This window comes from Cyprinodon tularosa, unplaced genomic scaffold (genome assembly GCF_016077235.1).
Source record: "Cyprinodon tularosa strain WSP-4 unplaced genomic scaffold, ASM1607723v1 ctg270, whole genome shotgun sequence".
Classification (NCBI taxonomy): Eukaryota; Metazoa; Chordata; class Actinopteri; order Cyprinodontiformes; family Cyprinodontidae; genus Cyprinodon; species Cyprinodon tularosa.
Window position 1 is genome coordinate 1,756,591 of NW_024038975.1, and position 16,772 is coordinate 1,773,362.

The 16,772-nt window shown below is 39.0% G+C and overlaps 1 protein-coding gene across 4 annotated transcripts; it reads right to left on the reverse strand.

Annotated features, from left to right (window-relative positions):
- Positions 1 to 832: 832 nt before the first annotated feature.
- naxd (NAD(P)HX dehydratase) lies at positions 833 to 10,326 on the reverse strand. Of its 4 annotated transcripts, none has more exons than XM_038289677.1 (11): positions 9,000 to 9,989; positions 6,756 to 7,190; positions 3,669 to 3,819; positions 3,539 to 3,584; positions 3,370 to 3,458; positions 2,817 to 2,925; positions 1,859 to 1,909; positions 1,679 to 1,783; positions 1,472 to 1,592; positions 1,251 to 1,374; positions 833 to 1,144 (listed from the first exon to the last, which is right to left on the reverse strand). In XM_038289677.1, the coding sequence occupies exons 1-11, from the start codon at positions 9,496 to 9,498 to the stop codon at positions 994 to 996; spliced, it is 1,881 nt and encodes a 626-aa protein (XP_038145605.1). In that variant the 5' UTR covers positions 9,499 to 9,989; the 3' UTR covers positions 833 to 993. The 4 variants fall into 4 exon arrangements, with proteins under 4 accessions (XP_038145605.1, XP_038145604.1, XP_038145608.1 ...); XM_038289676.1 differs by having other exon boundaries at positions 6,708 to 7,190; positions 9,000 to 9,988; XM_038289680.1 differs by lacking the exons at positions 6,756 to 7,190; positions 9,000 to 9,989 and adding an exon at positions 10,174 to 10,326.
- Positions 10,327 to 16,772: the final 6,446 nt, after the last annotated feature.

The window sequence follows — 16,772 nt, forward strand, 5'->3', positions numbered from 1 at the left end:
TGTCCCATTTTTTTTTTTTTTTTTACAGGGTTTAGATGTGGAAACTTTGGTGTTCTTTCCTGTTAAGCGACCCAATGAATGATGATAGTTAAAATTTCCTAGTTTCAACAAATTTACATGAATTTTACTGAGGCCTGATTTGTCACCATGTTGCTTCTCTCATTTTAGCAAACTGCCTGTTTACATTTGTGATGAGGAGGGAAACAGCTTTTTTTTCCTGACATCACTCTAAAACAAATGATCTGTATTTTGATATTATCTAATGGTTTTTATGGTAATGCTTATGCATTCCTTTTCAAAACCATTCCAGGAGTCTGTTAATTCTGTCGACTCGCACCAGGCTTGCTCTGTTACAAAACGGCAGAGTTAACATAAGACTTCTGTTGTTGAAATGTCTTTAAAAAAGCTGAGGAAAGACCAGTTGCCTTCCAGTTTAAGCCTGGCCTGCCCAGCTGACAATTTTTACCCTACCAAATAAATATTTTGTAATTCAAAGTTGAATTTTTCCAATGTAAGATCAAGCTGCTGCACGAGTAAAGAGGATGCAAATAAATAAGGCTTTACTGCATGTGTACCATTAAACTAAATTCATTAGCTTCACAACCTTGATCTTAATCGTTACAAATTAAGAACGGTCCCTCTTAATGTTTATGAAAATATCTTGATAAATACTTTATGTTCCATCCCAAAAATATTTACCTAAAAAAAAAGAAGTCTACTGGAATATTAAGAAATAATAGCAGTAAATTCTACACTTTTATTTTGGCCCAATCAGTCTTTTGTTGAAACAAAGAGGGATTTTGCTTAAATTAAATAAAAACAACAACTTAAGTGATAGACATCGGGTACGTGTTGGATTTTATTTCTGGTTTATTTAAAACATTTAAAACAACATGTGCGTGTACTGCATGTGACTACCAAACTTGAAGTCTACCTGAAGAAAGCACATTTTACAGACTAAGTGTACAGATCATTATTGAACGTTTGACTGCTTCAGCTTTCAAACAGTTTCTTGAAGGCCGGACCGATCTCCTGGATCATGTCTGAGGTGGTGGTGGATCTGCCGTGCCGCTGGAACGCCTGATTGTTGCACTGTCTGGTGAGGGAACAGGCACCGAACGCTGCAACCACTGAAGGGTTCATACTGGGAGAGGAATAAAAAACAAGCAGATAAACACCGTTACAGGTTTGCTACAATTAAAAACCATGAGTAATGTAGTTCCTTGTATAGAAATATAAGAGATCTTCACCCTCTGATCAGGCCTGCTGTTGAGGTAGTGTGAGCCCAATGTGCCAGGACTCCCATAGAGCCAGACAGAAGATCCCCCTGTCCACCACACCTTCTCCCACTGCCCTCCACACTGCAGGAGTACACTAAAGGAAATAACCCAGAATAAGTGCTCACAAACTAGAAGTCTAAAATCCTCTTGCATTAAATAAACAAAGATTTTGTAGAATTCATAAAACCAACCTTTACTGCCGTCTGAGATAAGGTCCTGTTCCCCTTTTAGCACCAAGGTGAGGTTGCCCAAAGCTCCACTGAGCTGCATGACACTGCGCCTGTGGTCGCTGCTATTCAAGGGCTCATGGTGCTGAAATTAGAAGTCAGAGATAAACTCAACGTGTCAAGAAATCACAAACAAAACAGCTCCAGCAAGAAAATAAAAAGTAAACTCACAAAAGCCTCGAACAGTCTGGTGAACTCCATGAAGTTAGGGGTCAGGATGCCCTTCTGATAACCTTGGATGATAGACGGTTGTTGTGTGATGAGCCATAATCCGTCCTGTTGAAAACCAAAGCCTGTATGACTTTTCAAATGAAGACCAGGAACAGGAACTTGAATTTGATTCAGACTTACTGCATCAATGACAATAGGAATATCCCTTGCCTTAGACCTTTCAATCACTTCCTGTAAGAAAAAAAGATGCAACATCATGACTTAACAGACTTTAGCCATGAAACCGTATGACAGTAAATATTTCATTCAAATAATATCCAACAACCTGACTTAAGAAACAAAACAAAGACTCAGTCAAACTAAATCACGTCTAGCCAAGGCTACACTGGTGCATTTTGTAGCTGCAATCAAACTGTTAGCATGTGACTCCTTCCCTAACTAGCAGATAGATTAATCCGGATTGCATCCGGGGGATTAAAGGTGTAAATGTGCTCAAACCCTTTCAAGGACAGTTCTCGTTGGAGTGTTTCTTCACAGCTGGTCTGGAAAATATTTTCTTGCCATCAGTTTAGTTGTTTAAACACAGTCTATTCAGAGGCAAACCGAGAGCCCTAACACCGACCTGCTGAGACTCCCCTAAAGCTGCTCAACTAGTTATTCATTAAACCTTGCTTTTAGGAACTAAAACAGCTGATGGATAATCTAGGAAAAAAAGGAACAGCATTGTAAGGGTATAATTCAAAATAATCAAACTGGATTATATTAACCGGCGGATTATGGGAGGTGGCGACTGAAATGCGTTGAGCTGCTGATTGTGGTGGGATCTTTACTGCAGGATTTAGGGATTAAAATATTCAAAGTCTGTAACAAACCAGACGTATTGTAAGAAAAAAAAAGGAAAAACAAATGGACAAACACACACAGCAGAGGTAACACCAATGAGGTAAAGAGTCTGGGAGGTTTGATCACCACTGAAAGGACTGTGTCAGTTTCCTGTTTGCTGCCCAGCAGATATCCTGCAGTGTAAAATGAGCATGTGTTCCTTTGCATGTAAAAGCAGCCAGCAGAGATCTGATCACTCAGGGTGGATTTCAACGCCAGGCTCGGATGTTTAGAGGAATTAATCTATTCCACATACCTTGGCTGTTTTCAGTAAGCCATCTTCTCTGCCCAGACCTGGTCCGACTACAAGGCCATGGAGTCTCGGGAGCCACATTTCTATTTCTTCCACAGCATTTGGACTGTCCCTTAATAATCATAAAACACAGTGACATGTTTTTTTTTGTTTGTTTTTTTAAAGGACATACAAACATATTTATGTTTTTTTGAGTAACACAAAACAGAGATCAAAAGTGAGGATGATACCATCTATGGATGTAACATTCCCTTCATAAAAACATTAAAGATCATTTTGATGGATTTTCCCCCATGTTCTAGAGACACATCCATCAGTAGAGCATTATGCCCATTACTCAGCATCAATTTAATTAACAACAATATCCTGGATATTTTATAGTCCACTAGGAAAGCTCATAAACACACAAAGTTATCTGCTTAATGTGACGATATCCTCTCTGTAAGTTGTCCACCTGTCATATTATGACAGAAATATTGTCTTGGTATCTTTAATCAGATTTTTATTCTCATATTTAATGTCTCCTGTCAAACCACAGCCCAGCTGATGTACTTACAGGACAGGGTGCACTATGAGCTCAGGGCTGTAGGATTTTATCACAGTCGCAGCTTCTTTGGTGCAGAACACATGTGACAAGTCACCCCCCTTAAGACAAAAATAAAGAAATAAATCCATCTAATATTGATGCTGAAAATGCAACATAAGTTATAAGATTTACAGCTTACCACTTTGAGTGCAGAAATAGCGGCGAAATATGGAGCTCCTGTGTAACTAAAGAAAAAAGAAGATGAGATTCCAGCCAAATATTTTCTGCAGGTAGTGTGAGAAAGAGGAGTGGATCTTCATGTGACTTACTCTTTGCATCCCCCAATGATCCCAATACGGCCATCTTGTCCTTTGTGCTTTTTTGACGTCAGTGGAGGAACAATACTCTTTACTAGTGAGATGATGTCATCGTCCATTCCTCTGTGTGATGAGGAGCCCACACCGTGGTAATGCTCAAAAACTGAGGGAAGAAAAAAAAAAGAGATTTTCAGAGCAGAATACAACAAACCAGTTTTAATTTAAAGTTAAAAGTCCATGTATTTGCATGAAGATCACAGTAAATTTGGCCTTTGGTCAAAGCATTTCTTCATGGTGGGCTTATGATACAACAGGTGTTAGCTAAAGGGGACTTTTACTCCATAATTATCTACCTTTACAGTCCTTTCATACACATTATTGAGCATATGTACTAAAGTTCACCTTGTTAGACAAACTTATTAATCAGACTAAGCTCTCTGTGTGGACATGGCTTTTCCAAACTCCCAAACTCTGTTGCCAGAAGATTCAGGTTCACAGAGAAGTCTGGAAAAACTGACCGGCTTCGTAACTCGGATGCTTTAACAGAGTCTGAGAAAGCAGGAGTTGAAGAGTACAGCTGGATATCCGACCACTCTGTTTAGCTCATGCAAATTGGTTGGTTTCCAGACAGAAAGCTTCATTCCAAGCAGCCTGCAAACCATTTCAACAGTGTTCCGAAATCGAGATCAACCGTGGTTTATCCATTCAGTAAGTAGTTTGTCCTGTTAGAACAGATAATTAAGCCCAAGCTTGATTTTTAGAAAACACCAAGGCCCTAATCTGTTAGGAACTGGAAACCCGTTAAAAAATCTTGATGGACTCACAGGGTGCTGACCATAAAAAACATCCCTGTTCCAAATCTGGCAACTTTCATTTTGATGAATATTTTGCACCCAAATGCTTTAATGAGAAAAGTTCTACATTCAGTCAAAACAAAGATTCACTATTGAAGCTGTTTAAACCCAAGAATCCTTAACTGCCAACCATGGTGGTGGCAGCATCATGCAGAGGGTCAGTTTTACAGCTAGTGTAACTTTCAAACACAAAAAGGATGAAATAATGAAGGAGAAAGCCTACCCTTAGATTCACCTAGAAAACATCACCTAGATGGGCTGTTCTTGAGGGCAGGAACAGGCCCAGTATGTTAGTCTCATAGGTGCAACTAAGCATTTAGATGCATTGTTTTAGAGCATCCGTGGATTACAGCAAATTAAGAATGAATCCAAAACTGTGTTCTTAAAAATCTTTGAATTTGTTTCTGCATCATCAGTCCACCAGGAAAAAAAAAGCCAGATCAAATAATAAATAAATTGGTGTCGATAAGAATTGAATAGAGGCTTTTTTTTTTTTCTGTACAATTGCTGAGTAATCAGGACACAGACTGATACAATGTGTTTTGAAAATGAACAGGATCACTGCTGACAGTTTACAGGTGCTGGTCATAAAATTAGAATATCATGAAAAAGTAGATTGATTTCAGTAATTCCATTTAAAAAGTGAAACTTGTATATTATATTCATACATTACATACAAACTCATATATTTCAGATGTTTATTTTGTTTAATTTTGATGATTACAAATGACAACAAATGAAAATCTCAAATTCATCATATCAGAAAATTAGAATATTGTGAAAAGGTTCAAAATTGATGGCCCCTGGTACCACACTCTAATCAGCTAATTAACTCAAACCACCTGCAAAAGCCTTTAAATGGTCTTTCAGTCTAGTTCTATAGGCTACACAATCATGGGGAAGACTGCTGACTTGACAGTTGTCCAAAAGACGACCATCGACACCTTGCACAAGGAGGGCAAGACACAAAAGGTCATCGCTAAAGAGGCTGGCTGTTCACAGAGCTCAGTGTCCAAGCACATTAATAGAGAGGCGAAGGGAAGGAAAAGATGTGGTCGAAAAAAGTGTACAAGCAAGAGAGATAACCGCACCCTGGAGAGGATTGTGAAACAAAACCCCTTCAAAAATGTGGGGGAGATTCACAAAGAGTGGACTGCAGCTGGAGTGAGTGCTTCAAGAACCACCACACACAGACGTATGAAAGACATGGGTTTCTGCTGTCGCATTCCTTGTGTCAAGCCACTCTTGAACCACAGACAGCGTCAGAAGCGTCTTGCCTGGGCTAAAGAGAAACAGGACTGGACTGCTGGTGAGTGGTCCAAAGTCATGTTCTCTGATGAAAGTAAATTTTGCATTTCCTTTGGAAATCAAGGTCCCAGAGTCTGGAGGAAAAGAAGAGAGGCACTTCATCCACGTTGCTTGAAGTCCAGTGTAAAGTTTCCACAGTCAGTGATGGTTTGGGGTGCCATGTCATCTGCTGGTGTTGGTCCATTGTGTTTTCTGAGGTCCAGGGTCAACGCAGCCACATACCAGGAAGTTTTAGAGCACTTCATGCTTCCTGCAGCTGACCAACTTTTTGGAGATGCAGATTTCATTTTCCAACAGGACTTGGCACCTGCACACAGTGCCAAAGCTACCAGTACCTGGTTGAAGGACCATGGTATCCCTGTTCTTAATTGGCCAGCAAACTCTCCTGACCTTAACCCCATAGAAAATCTATGGGGTATTGTGAAGAAGAAGATGCAATACACCAGACCCAACAATTCAGAAGAGCTAAAAGCCACTATTAGAGCAACCTGGGCTATCATAACACCTGAGCAGTGCCACAGACTGATCGACTCCATGCCACGCCGAATTGCTGCAGTAATACAGGCCAAAGGAGGCCCAACTAAATACTGAGTGCTGTACATGCTCATACTTTTCATGTTCATACTTTTCAGTTGGCCAACATTTCTATAAATCCTTTGTTTTTATTGGTCTTCAGTAATATTCTAATTTTCTGATATGATGAATTTGAGATTTTCATTTGTTGTCATTTGTAATCATCAAAATTAAACAAAATAAACATCTGAAATATATGAGTTTGTATGTAATGTATGAATATAATATACAAGTTTCACTTTTTAAATGGAATTACTGAAATCAATCTACTTTTTCATGATATTCTAATTTTATGACCAGCACCTGTACATCACACCTGCGCTGCCTTTTGTTCTCTCCTCACACACGCTGCCCGATCTGATACCTAAAGTTTGAGGATCTGAGCTCACGGGTTGGCTGAAATAGTCTGTCAGGGATGCAGGGTGTTTGAGATGCCCAGTGGAGCCCCGGGTATGATGTGACGGGGGGGTGCTGGAGATAACCGGAGGTCGGGTAGGAGGGGTCGGTTTGGGGGGAGCAGATGACGAGGAGGAGCTGCTTCTGCTGGAGAACATCTGAGCCAGTATCTGGAGCATGTGCAGCTCTCTGGCGTGCTCCGCTTCTCTGCGCCGATCCTCCGCCTGCAGGCGCTGCTCCTCCATGCGGTAGAAGTTTTCCTCAGCCTGGGCGCTCTGCTCCAGGAACTGCTCCATTAGTTTCTCCATGGGGAAGTTGGAGCGCCTCTTCCTGGGTCGTTTAGGGGCTCTGGGTGGAAAATTACCAGCTACTTGGCTACTGTTAGTTGGTTTTGCAGAAATGCCTGGAAAAAGGATTTCAGAACATAAGTGAGCCAGCATAAATGCATCTTTATATTATACACTTTATTTCTGATAAGAGACAAACCGATTAAATGTGCAAGAAATTGGCTATTTTTTATTTATTTATTTATTTTTTTGGATCAGTGGTTCAAATACTGAACAAACTTTGAAATCCCACAGTGCTTACAAATACATTCACCAACATGCAGAATAACTGAAGGGTTATGGAAAGTGCTTTGATACCTACATTTTGAAAATGTATGATTTTCTGTTGGATTTAAAGCCAATATCTAAATCAGAGCCATCCATATTCTCAATGGATTCTAAAATAACTTTGAAAAAGATTTTAAAAATATAGATTTTAACATGTTGATGTATTTAAAGTGTTTATTTTTGTTCATTGAAATAATAAATCCTCACCATTAATCAAAAAAACTAATTTCCCCAAAGGATTTCCATACAGCTGGTCAGCAGAGGTCAGAATAAAGTGGTCTGTCCTGACTTTATCCTAATTTATGGTTTTTACCCCTGTAGTGAAAGCTGACAACACAAAACTCCTTCATTGGATTAAAAATCAATTCAGACTAAAAAAAAAAGAGGAACAAATCCAAATATGTTTACATTTGCTCAAAAACCAATAATCTGACCATGACGTGCTTTTATTCCAAAGCATTTCCAGCTTTGTTGTTTTCAGAGTCATATTCTGAATAAAGCCTGATCCAAGTAAACACAGGCCATACTCGGATTATTTAATTGTATGCTCCAGTATAAACCTATCCAGATTATATATTGATTTAGTTTTTGCTCGATCTAATCAATGAATTTGTGCATACAAACGTAATCTCTGAGAAAGCTTTAATAATTAAATGATTGTTGATGCTTTAGCATATCAACTAATGCAATGCTTCCTTTTTATGATTATCAAACTTTATGACAGTTACATTTATGGGTTTAATCAGCTGTAATCTAAAATCATCAACATAAACAGATACAAAAACAACTTCTAATTTGGTAATTTCTTTAAATAAATTAATTTTCCTCAGAGGGGGAATAAGGACATTGTTTGCTGTACTTGGGAGCAGAGGCGTAGCCAGAAAATCCTAATAGGGGTGGCTGAAAGGCACCAGAACCTCAGGGTGAATCTACACTGTTCCAACAGGAACACGCACAACTTACATATTTTCTAAATAAAGACAAACTATACTTTCCTGCAGCCTTTGCTAACAAATAGACATATATATTTAAATGTCTATGCTGTGTAAATAAAAGGTACAGTGGACAAAATTCTTTCAGGTTTGAGTTCTGGGGCAAACATATTTCAATTGTCACCTACTTTTCTCGATAATCATTCTGCAAAAAAAATGATATTTAAATCTACTAATATCCACATTTAACACATTTTTATGTTACTATTAGAGTAGTTATTTATCTATGATTTCACTGAAGACTCCTAGATGATAATTTTCTTTTTCCCTCAAATACTTCAAAATGTACTTCTAAAAAGAGCATGAATTCTGTATCTATCATCTTTAATATTTTTATATTGATGTGCAGAATTAACCAGTATTTCTGTTGTCAAGTAGTTGTTAATATATGAAAAAATTAAATGTTAAATAAGTTTGAACATTCCCCTTCAGAGTATTACTGCTTCCAGTCAGTATTAGAGGGGGAAATGGCCACAGGGGTGGCCAATTATTGGCTAAGGGTGGCCATGGCAACCCCTGGCCCCCCATCTAGCTCCGCCCCTGCTTGTGACAGTGTAATGACAATAAAACTGTGGATCAAGCAGTAAATGAGCAGGATGTACTTACTGGTGTTGCCTACTGTGACTTTAACAGGGATCGGGATGGGGGCAGCTGGGTATTCCAGCTTGACTTCAGTCTCAGCAGGATAAGGAGCCTCCCCTGCGCCCTCAGAGTATCCGTCCTGAGCATCTTCTCCATCCTCCTCCAGACCATCTCCCGCCCCGCTGTCCATCAACTCCTGCGGGTCCAGAGCCGCTCGGTTGCTCAAAATCCCCTCCATGATGTCATAAAACTTGCAGATCTTGTGGTACTGTCCGTTATTCCGCAGGTTCCCCTCCTTTGCTAGCAGGTACTGCCTCTTGAGGCTTTTAATCCGGACCCTGCATTGCTCTGGGGTCCTCTCGAAGCCCATGGCCCCCAGCCTGCGGGAAACGTCTCGGTAGACGAAGCTGTTTCGGAAGTTTCCATCCAGCGCCGTCTGGATGTCTTGTTCCCCCCAGATGTTGAGGAGGGTCCTGGTCTCTATGTCCGACCAAAGGAAGCCTCGCGTCGTGTTGGCTTGCATAGCTGCTCCAGTTTATAGCCTGTCCCCTATCCACTGGGGCTGAATGGAGAGGCAGACTCCGAGGAATGTCGGTCGGGGCTCCATAGAAAGCTAACCCAAACATTTATCAGCTGCCATTTTGATAGCTTGGAAGAGCTTATAATCACAGAGCAAAACTTTAGCTTCATAACAAAACGACGTATTGGTCAACTACTTGCTTGCTAGCGGCCACTCGTCGCTGTAAAAGTACGTAGCGAAGTGTTTTTAGGTCAGAGGAATGGGGATCAGCTTCCGCAGCACTTAGTGAAGCCATTAACTGAGGCAGACGGATTCCCAAACTGACCTCTGATCAGTCCTCTGACGTTAACGTTACCTATCTCCGCGTATTATGCTAGGTGTCTGCTGGGTCCTAAAATACACCCCTTATCAGGTCTTTGAACGCACCCGAAATTTCAACTACAGCTACAGACATTTAGCAATGCGAGTAAAAATTAATTTAGCAAGTTTCCTTCACGTTACCTTTTTCGTTCAAACAGATGAACGTTGCGACGACAGACAGCGCAACCGTGACAAACCAAAAGCAGAGTTGTGTCTGAATCTGCTGAGGAACCATTGTTTAAGCAAAATTTCAGCCATTTAACCTCGGAGCCCCCAAGCGCGTGGAATACCCCAAGGGATGTGAGCTCCCCTTCTTACCTGAACGGAAAATGCGTTTTGACGCTGGTAAAAGTGAACGATAGCTCCGGATCATGAGGCGTTCTGGGGCAGGCCAGCAATGAGGGGAAGGTACAGGAATGGTGCGTTTATGGGCTGCTCGGATACTCCAGGGTCTACTTCATTCTTCTTCGTTTTGGTTTGTGGCAGATTGCTATAATGACTTTAAGCTACATGCTGCCACCTACTGTATCGGGGCCTGCTATATCTTAGATATAAGAATAATACTAATTCTAAGGATACAGTTTTAAATAAATCCCCTAATATAGGGGCTATATCTATATATTTTTTAATTAACAGCTTTCTGTTTGCTTTACGTCGGAGGTCTTCAACAGGGGGTCCACGACCCCTAGGGGGTCCACAGAGGTACTGATAGGGGGTCACAAATGTCTTGGTTAATCAGACTTTTTTTTTATATTTGCCCCTGCAAATTTTTCCAGTAATTGAAATTTCTTTAAATACACATTAACATGAATTCAACACACTGATAAACAGATAAATGGAGGCAAAAGATATCTTTCAGTCATCAATGCACACATTCAGCGACACACAGGAGCTCTTTCAAGCTGGGCACAGTTCCACTCACAACACCTGTCCCATCAACCAGGAATCAGAATCAGAAATACTTTAATAATCCCAGGGCCAAATTACTTTTGTTACATTACTCCATCTGTAATAGAGTGACTATAGGACCAGTTTGATTTGACGCAATTTCATACAATATAAAAAAAAAAAATAATAATTAACATTATTAATCTCACATAGGAGAAAGTTATCTCTGCATTTAACCCATCCCCTTGGGGAGCAGTGGGCTGCCATTGTGCGGCGCCCAGGGAGCAGTGTGGGGTTAAAGGAATAGTACACCCAAAACATGATTAGCCTTCATTTTCTACTCACCCCCATGCTGAACAACACTCTGGAGTACTTTTTTGATATCTCAAATGCATCTGGAGATCTGGGAGGCTTCTTGCTGTCTGCTGACATTCAAATAATGGAGGTCTATTGTGCCCGAGACAGAAAGGTCCATAAAAGTCCACAAAAACGTGTCAATATTCCTCCATACTGCTCGTCCGATGTATTCCAAGTGTCCTGAGTGGGTAGCATCCAGAATTTACTCGAAACGAAGTCATTTAGAATGTTTTTAGAGCATAAACAGTAGTGTATAGGATTTCCTGAAAGCGCGCACATGCGCGTTCACGATACTACGGAAGCCGGCAGACCAAACCAGCGCATTAAGCTCGGCAAAGAACTCCTGCTCTTCCTCAACACTGAAGTCCTCAGACATTTTTCTTTCGTTGTTTCTTTCTTTGCACAGGTAAACAGCACATTTCTTCTTCTACGCTCGCATTATCGGCAGAGCAGACGCTGAATGCGCACTTTCATCTGGTTTGGTCTGCCGGCTTCCGTAGCGTCCTGAAGGCGCTGGCGCGCGCTTTCAGGAAATACTATACACTACTGTTTATGCTCTAAAAACATTCTAAATGACTTCGTTTCGAGTAAATTCTGGATGCTACCCACTCAGGACACTTGGAATACATTGGACGAGCAGTATGGAGGAATATTGACACGTTTTTGTGGACTTTTATAGACCTTTCTGTCTCGGTCACCATAGACCTCCATTATTTGAATGTCAGCAGACAGCAAGAAGCCTCCCAGATCTCCAGATGCATTTGAGATATCAAAAAAGTACTCCAGAGTGTTGTTCAGCATGGGGGTGAGTAGAAAATAAAGGCTAATCATGTTTTGGGTGTACTATTCCTTTAAGGGTCTAAGAGTGGCAGTCTAGGAGAGTGGGGGATCATACTCCCAATCTCAGGATTCAAAGTCCTATGCCCTAACCACTAGGCCGTCATTTTCCCAATATATGTAAGTAGAGGGTTCACGCTCCATGTCGCCATCAGTTTGGGGGTCCCTGGCCTGGAAAAAGTTGAATACACCTGCTTTAAGCCTTTCTAATGTTGTTCCTAATAAACCGATTTTGCTATCATATCTTTTGATTTCATCTCATCCTCTTTCCTTAGGATGAGATGATAATATGTTGGTTTTGCTTTAAACCTCGTATGATCAAATCTCAATCTGCTTGAAACCCTCACCCCTCTTTGATTCTTACCACTAGATATCTGCACACTGTAATACTTCCTTCTGCTTTTATTCATGCCCCACTTGTCCTGCCATTTATTGTCTTTGCTCCTCCCTTATCATATTTATAATATCGATCATCCGAGTTGATCTTTCAACTATTTTGCTTGCTCTCCCATATCCTTTTATATCTGCATCAGCTGGTATCCAGCAAAATCTCACCTTTCTGTGAAGTCTCTGTGATCTAAATGAACTTTTACGAATTTCTAACAATAAACAATCAACACTCTACTCTGCCTGGTCTTACTTCTTTAACTCGTTGCAGTTTTACAATAATTGCAATAATCTTTGCTGTCTACACAGAAAACTGAGTGTATCCTCAATACTTACATTAATTTTTAATTTTTATACTCCTATTCCCACCCTGTCTTTTTTTTTATCTTTGGACCCGGCTGTATAAATATTGAAGTAAGTGTAATATTTGCCTCTTAAATATTGACCTGCCAGGTGTCCTTTTGTACTCTCTTCCTACTCTTTGTTTAGTTTCATTATATTTAAATATACCTCAACCCGATATATTAGTAAAAGTGTAAACCATTTATTCATTATTTTAGTCTCCTGATTTAGCCTTTGCTTCAGTCAAAACTACTACCTTTAAAACATTTAGATTTCCAGCACCCCTGTATGTGAGCTCAAGTTTATCTCTTTTCAGGTCTAGAGGGATGTCTCCCATTTCTACCTGTGTTGCCTTAGTTAGTGTGGTTAAGATTGCAGCAACACAAATTCTCAGATCTTTCCCCAAAACAGATCAAATCAACTAAATAATTTTCTTGCATTTCTTTCATTTTTAAAAGTACGGCATTCTTTTAATAACATCAAACTATATTGGTGACCCATTTAATAGAAAACAAAATCACAAAAGGGCAAATAAAGTTTATTTCACTTATATGGTAATAACAGTGGATTTTAATGCTGCTGTTTCCACTTCTAAAGTGTAATCTCTGGTTGTTTTATTGGAAACTGAGCTTCAAGATTATGATTTCTGAGCACATATAAAATGCAACAACCCTTTTGTTCTTACCACTTACCAAGTAGCTGCATCTTATGCACACAGATAAACCTATGTACAAATAGTGTTTGTCTCTACGATTGATGCCAATGATTTGACAGGAAACAAAGGTACCCTAATTTAAAAAAAAATCTAATTTTGGCCGGTTTTAACAACTCTCCTGCACAATATCATACTTTTGCTTATTTTTAGATTTTGGATTCATTCACAGTAATAAGCCAGGAACTGATCTAAAAGAGAGGAGGGAAGACATCCAGCCAATATCATGAGGTTTTGATTCACACAAATGTTAGCTATGATTGGCCTCCATTGATTTTTTCCCTACCACACTATATATAACTGTTGTTAAGTTTTAACATACAAATTAAATTCAAATTGAATTACAACAGCTTAAGCAACACATTTCATAGTATATGTTTTCATTTACTGCTCTTCGTTACAGTCTTACTTTATTGATACTAAAGACTGTTTTGGAACTGTATAACCTTGGCCAAAAATATCCTCAAAACTCACCAAATCTTTTTTTTTTTTTATGACCAGGTTACTGAGAATAAATAATCTCTTATGTATTACATCCAATGGAGTTTTTCCCAATTATATATATATATATATATATATATATATATATATATATATATATATATATAGCCTAAATATAAAAGGCAGTTTTTAATATGATTCAGATAATAATCAAGATCAAATTAATTTTTTAAGCCAATTTTCATTGTAATTATATCAAAATAAGTACGTACTGATTCATTAAAATAAATAATTCGTTTGAATTTGCATTATCTATACAACAAGTGGAAGTGAGCATTATGACATAATCAAATTATTTTTAGTAAAATCCTCCCCTGGGAAATCTGGGTGCAACATCCTGTGAAGATGTGAATGCTTAGGTGATGTGTTACTTTGCCCTGAGATTTTTCTTGGGGTCAAACATTCAGTAAACTTAACGCCAGACCTACCAAGCAGCCAGTACAACAAGTAGTCTCGGTTTTTGAAGAACATTGTTTGGATTCTGATCTCTTTATGATTTTTAAAAATACACAATAGGTAAAAATGTCATTTAAAACAAGTCAAAAAATGAAAGCAAATGTTCAAATTGTGTGGAGGAAATATTTATAATCTTGAAAAAAGATTTTTAGCTATTTTCAAATGATGAAAAAAATAATTTAATACTTGATTAAGCAGTTTGAAATGGTTTTAAAACTAACACAACTCTGGATTATATTGTTACCCTTTTAATTTGTATCCTTCAACAACTCAGTTATACTAGTTTTGTTTTAACTGCGAACGAAAAGAAAAAATGCTGTTTCTCAAGAATTATAAGGCGAAAACAGAAATCTCTGTACCATGGTTTAGGTGAAAAAACCCCAAAACATTACACCTTTATGGCATTTTCTTTAGGTGAGATAAAGATCCACAACAGATAGGTATTGTATACAGATAAATATTGTATATTCATATAATCTTTGACCATTTATTAAGAGCTAAAGTAGAAGAACTTATTAATCAAGTCGGGATTAGAAACTGCTTCCTATGAGATGAAAATACATACAAGGACAAATAATAAATGGCTTGCAAGCTGCGTTCATATGTAAGGTGGAACCACTCGCAACTTAAATGTATGAGAATCTATATTCAACTGCCACCATGTATGCTAATTATTGATTGCTTGTTGTGGCTCTTGTGATGTGATTGACACGAGTGTGCCTGACATAAAACAGTATAGGCGAGTTTCTTTTCCATGTGCGTTCAAAAACTATTATGTTTTCATACATCCCTGCAGTGGAAATACATACTTTGTTACCAGGCAGTACATCCATGGGCGGTTCTATACAGGGGCCAACTGGGGCCAGTGTCCCTGTAGAGCTGGTCCTGGCCTCTGTTATGGGCCCTGTACTGGAAACATACACTACAAACATTTAAATACAAGTAAGTACATTTTTCTTCAAACTAGTGTATTTCCACTTAAATTTAAGGAGGTAAGACGATTTTCAGATGGAATAAGGGGATTTATGTTTAAAATAAGAAAAAAATATTTCAAATATATTTCACATACATAAAATGAATTATCTTATTTTAAGAGCAAAATTCTCATTCAATTGAGAGTTCCTCTTATCTACCTGCTAAAATTAAGTGTAAATACGCTGATATTATGAAATTTGAAGTCAGTTTTCACAGTGTAATACGAAATGAATTTCTTATGATCATATTTACTGACAGGGGAGACCGTCACTTGTTCGTCCCTAGGACAAATTTAATATTTCTCCTTTGAAATTTACCTAAAAATTTATATTGAAATTACAGTCAGCTTTAAAATTAACTAAGACAGAATCTTAGTTTTCCTCTGTTAGATCGGGAGTCTGCAACCTTGGCTTTATGGCTTCATTATTACACTAAACCAGGGGTCTAAAGTTTTCCAGGCCAAGGACCCCCAAACTTTAAAGACGTTTCAATTAGTGGAAGAAACTACAGGGGGGAATATATATATAAAAAAGTCTAAATCAGCCAAAACTTTCACAACCCCCATGCATCATGCACCACGATGCAGTCTTGTCCTTTTTTTGTATGTGTTTGTTATTATTTTGCTCTGTGCCCCCATGAAAAAACAAACACACAAACAAACAAAAAGAAACATTTCATTTAGCTCCCCTACTGAGTATGGAGGACTTAAAGGAATAGTACACCCAAAACATGATTAGCCTTCATTTTCTACTCACCCCCATGCTGAACAACACTCTGGAGTACTTTTTTGATATCTCAAATGCATCTGGAGATCTGGGAGGCTTCTTGCTGTCTGCTGACATTCAAATAATGGAGGTCTATGGTGCCCGAGACAGAAAGGTCCATAAAAGTCCACAAAAACGTGTCAATATTCCTCCATACTGCTCGTCCAATGTATTCCAAGTGTCCTGAGTGGGTAGCATCCAGAATTTACTCGAAACGAAGTCATTTAGAATGTTTTTAGAGCATAAACAGTAGTGTATAGGATTTCCTGAAAGCGCGCACATGCGCGTTCACAACGCTACGGAAGCCGGCAGACCAAACGCATTCAGCTCGGCAAAGAACTCATGCTCTTCCTCAACACTGAAGTCCTCAGACATTTTTCTTTCGTTGTTTCTTTCTTTGCACAGGTAAACAGCACATTTCTTCTTCTACGCTTGCATTATTGGCAGAGCAGACGCTGAATGCGCACTTTCATCTGGTTTGGTGTGCCGGCTTCCGTAGCGTCGTGAACGCGCATGTGCGCGCTTTCAGGAAATCCTATACACTACTGTTTATGCTCTAAAAACATTCTAAATGACTTCGTTTCGAGTAAATTCTGGATGCCACCCACTCAGGACACTTGGAATACATTGGACGAGCAGTATGGAGGAATATTGACACGTTTTTTGTGGACTTTTATAGACCTTTCTGTCTCAGGCAC

Bases quoted from the DNA above. Each gene is read 5' to 3' on its own strand.
- naxd (XM_038289676.1), bottom strand. From the start codon at position 9,498: ATGCAAGCCAACACGACGCGAGGCTTCCTTTGGTCGGACATAGAGACC. The intron at 1,910-2,816 runs GTATGTGGAATA...TTTTTCTTACAG, and splicing joins GCTTACTGAAAACAGCCAAG to GAAGTGATTGAAAGGTCTAA. The intron at 1,593-1,678 runs GTGAGTTTACTT...TTCTAATTTCAG, and splicing joins CCAGACTGTTCGAGGCTTTT to CACCATGAGCCCTTGAATAG.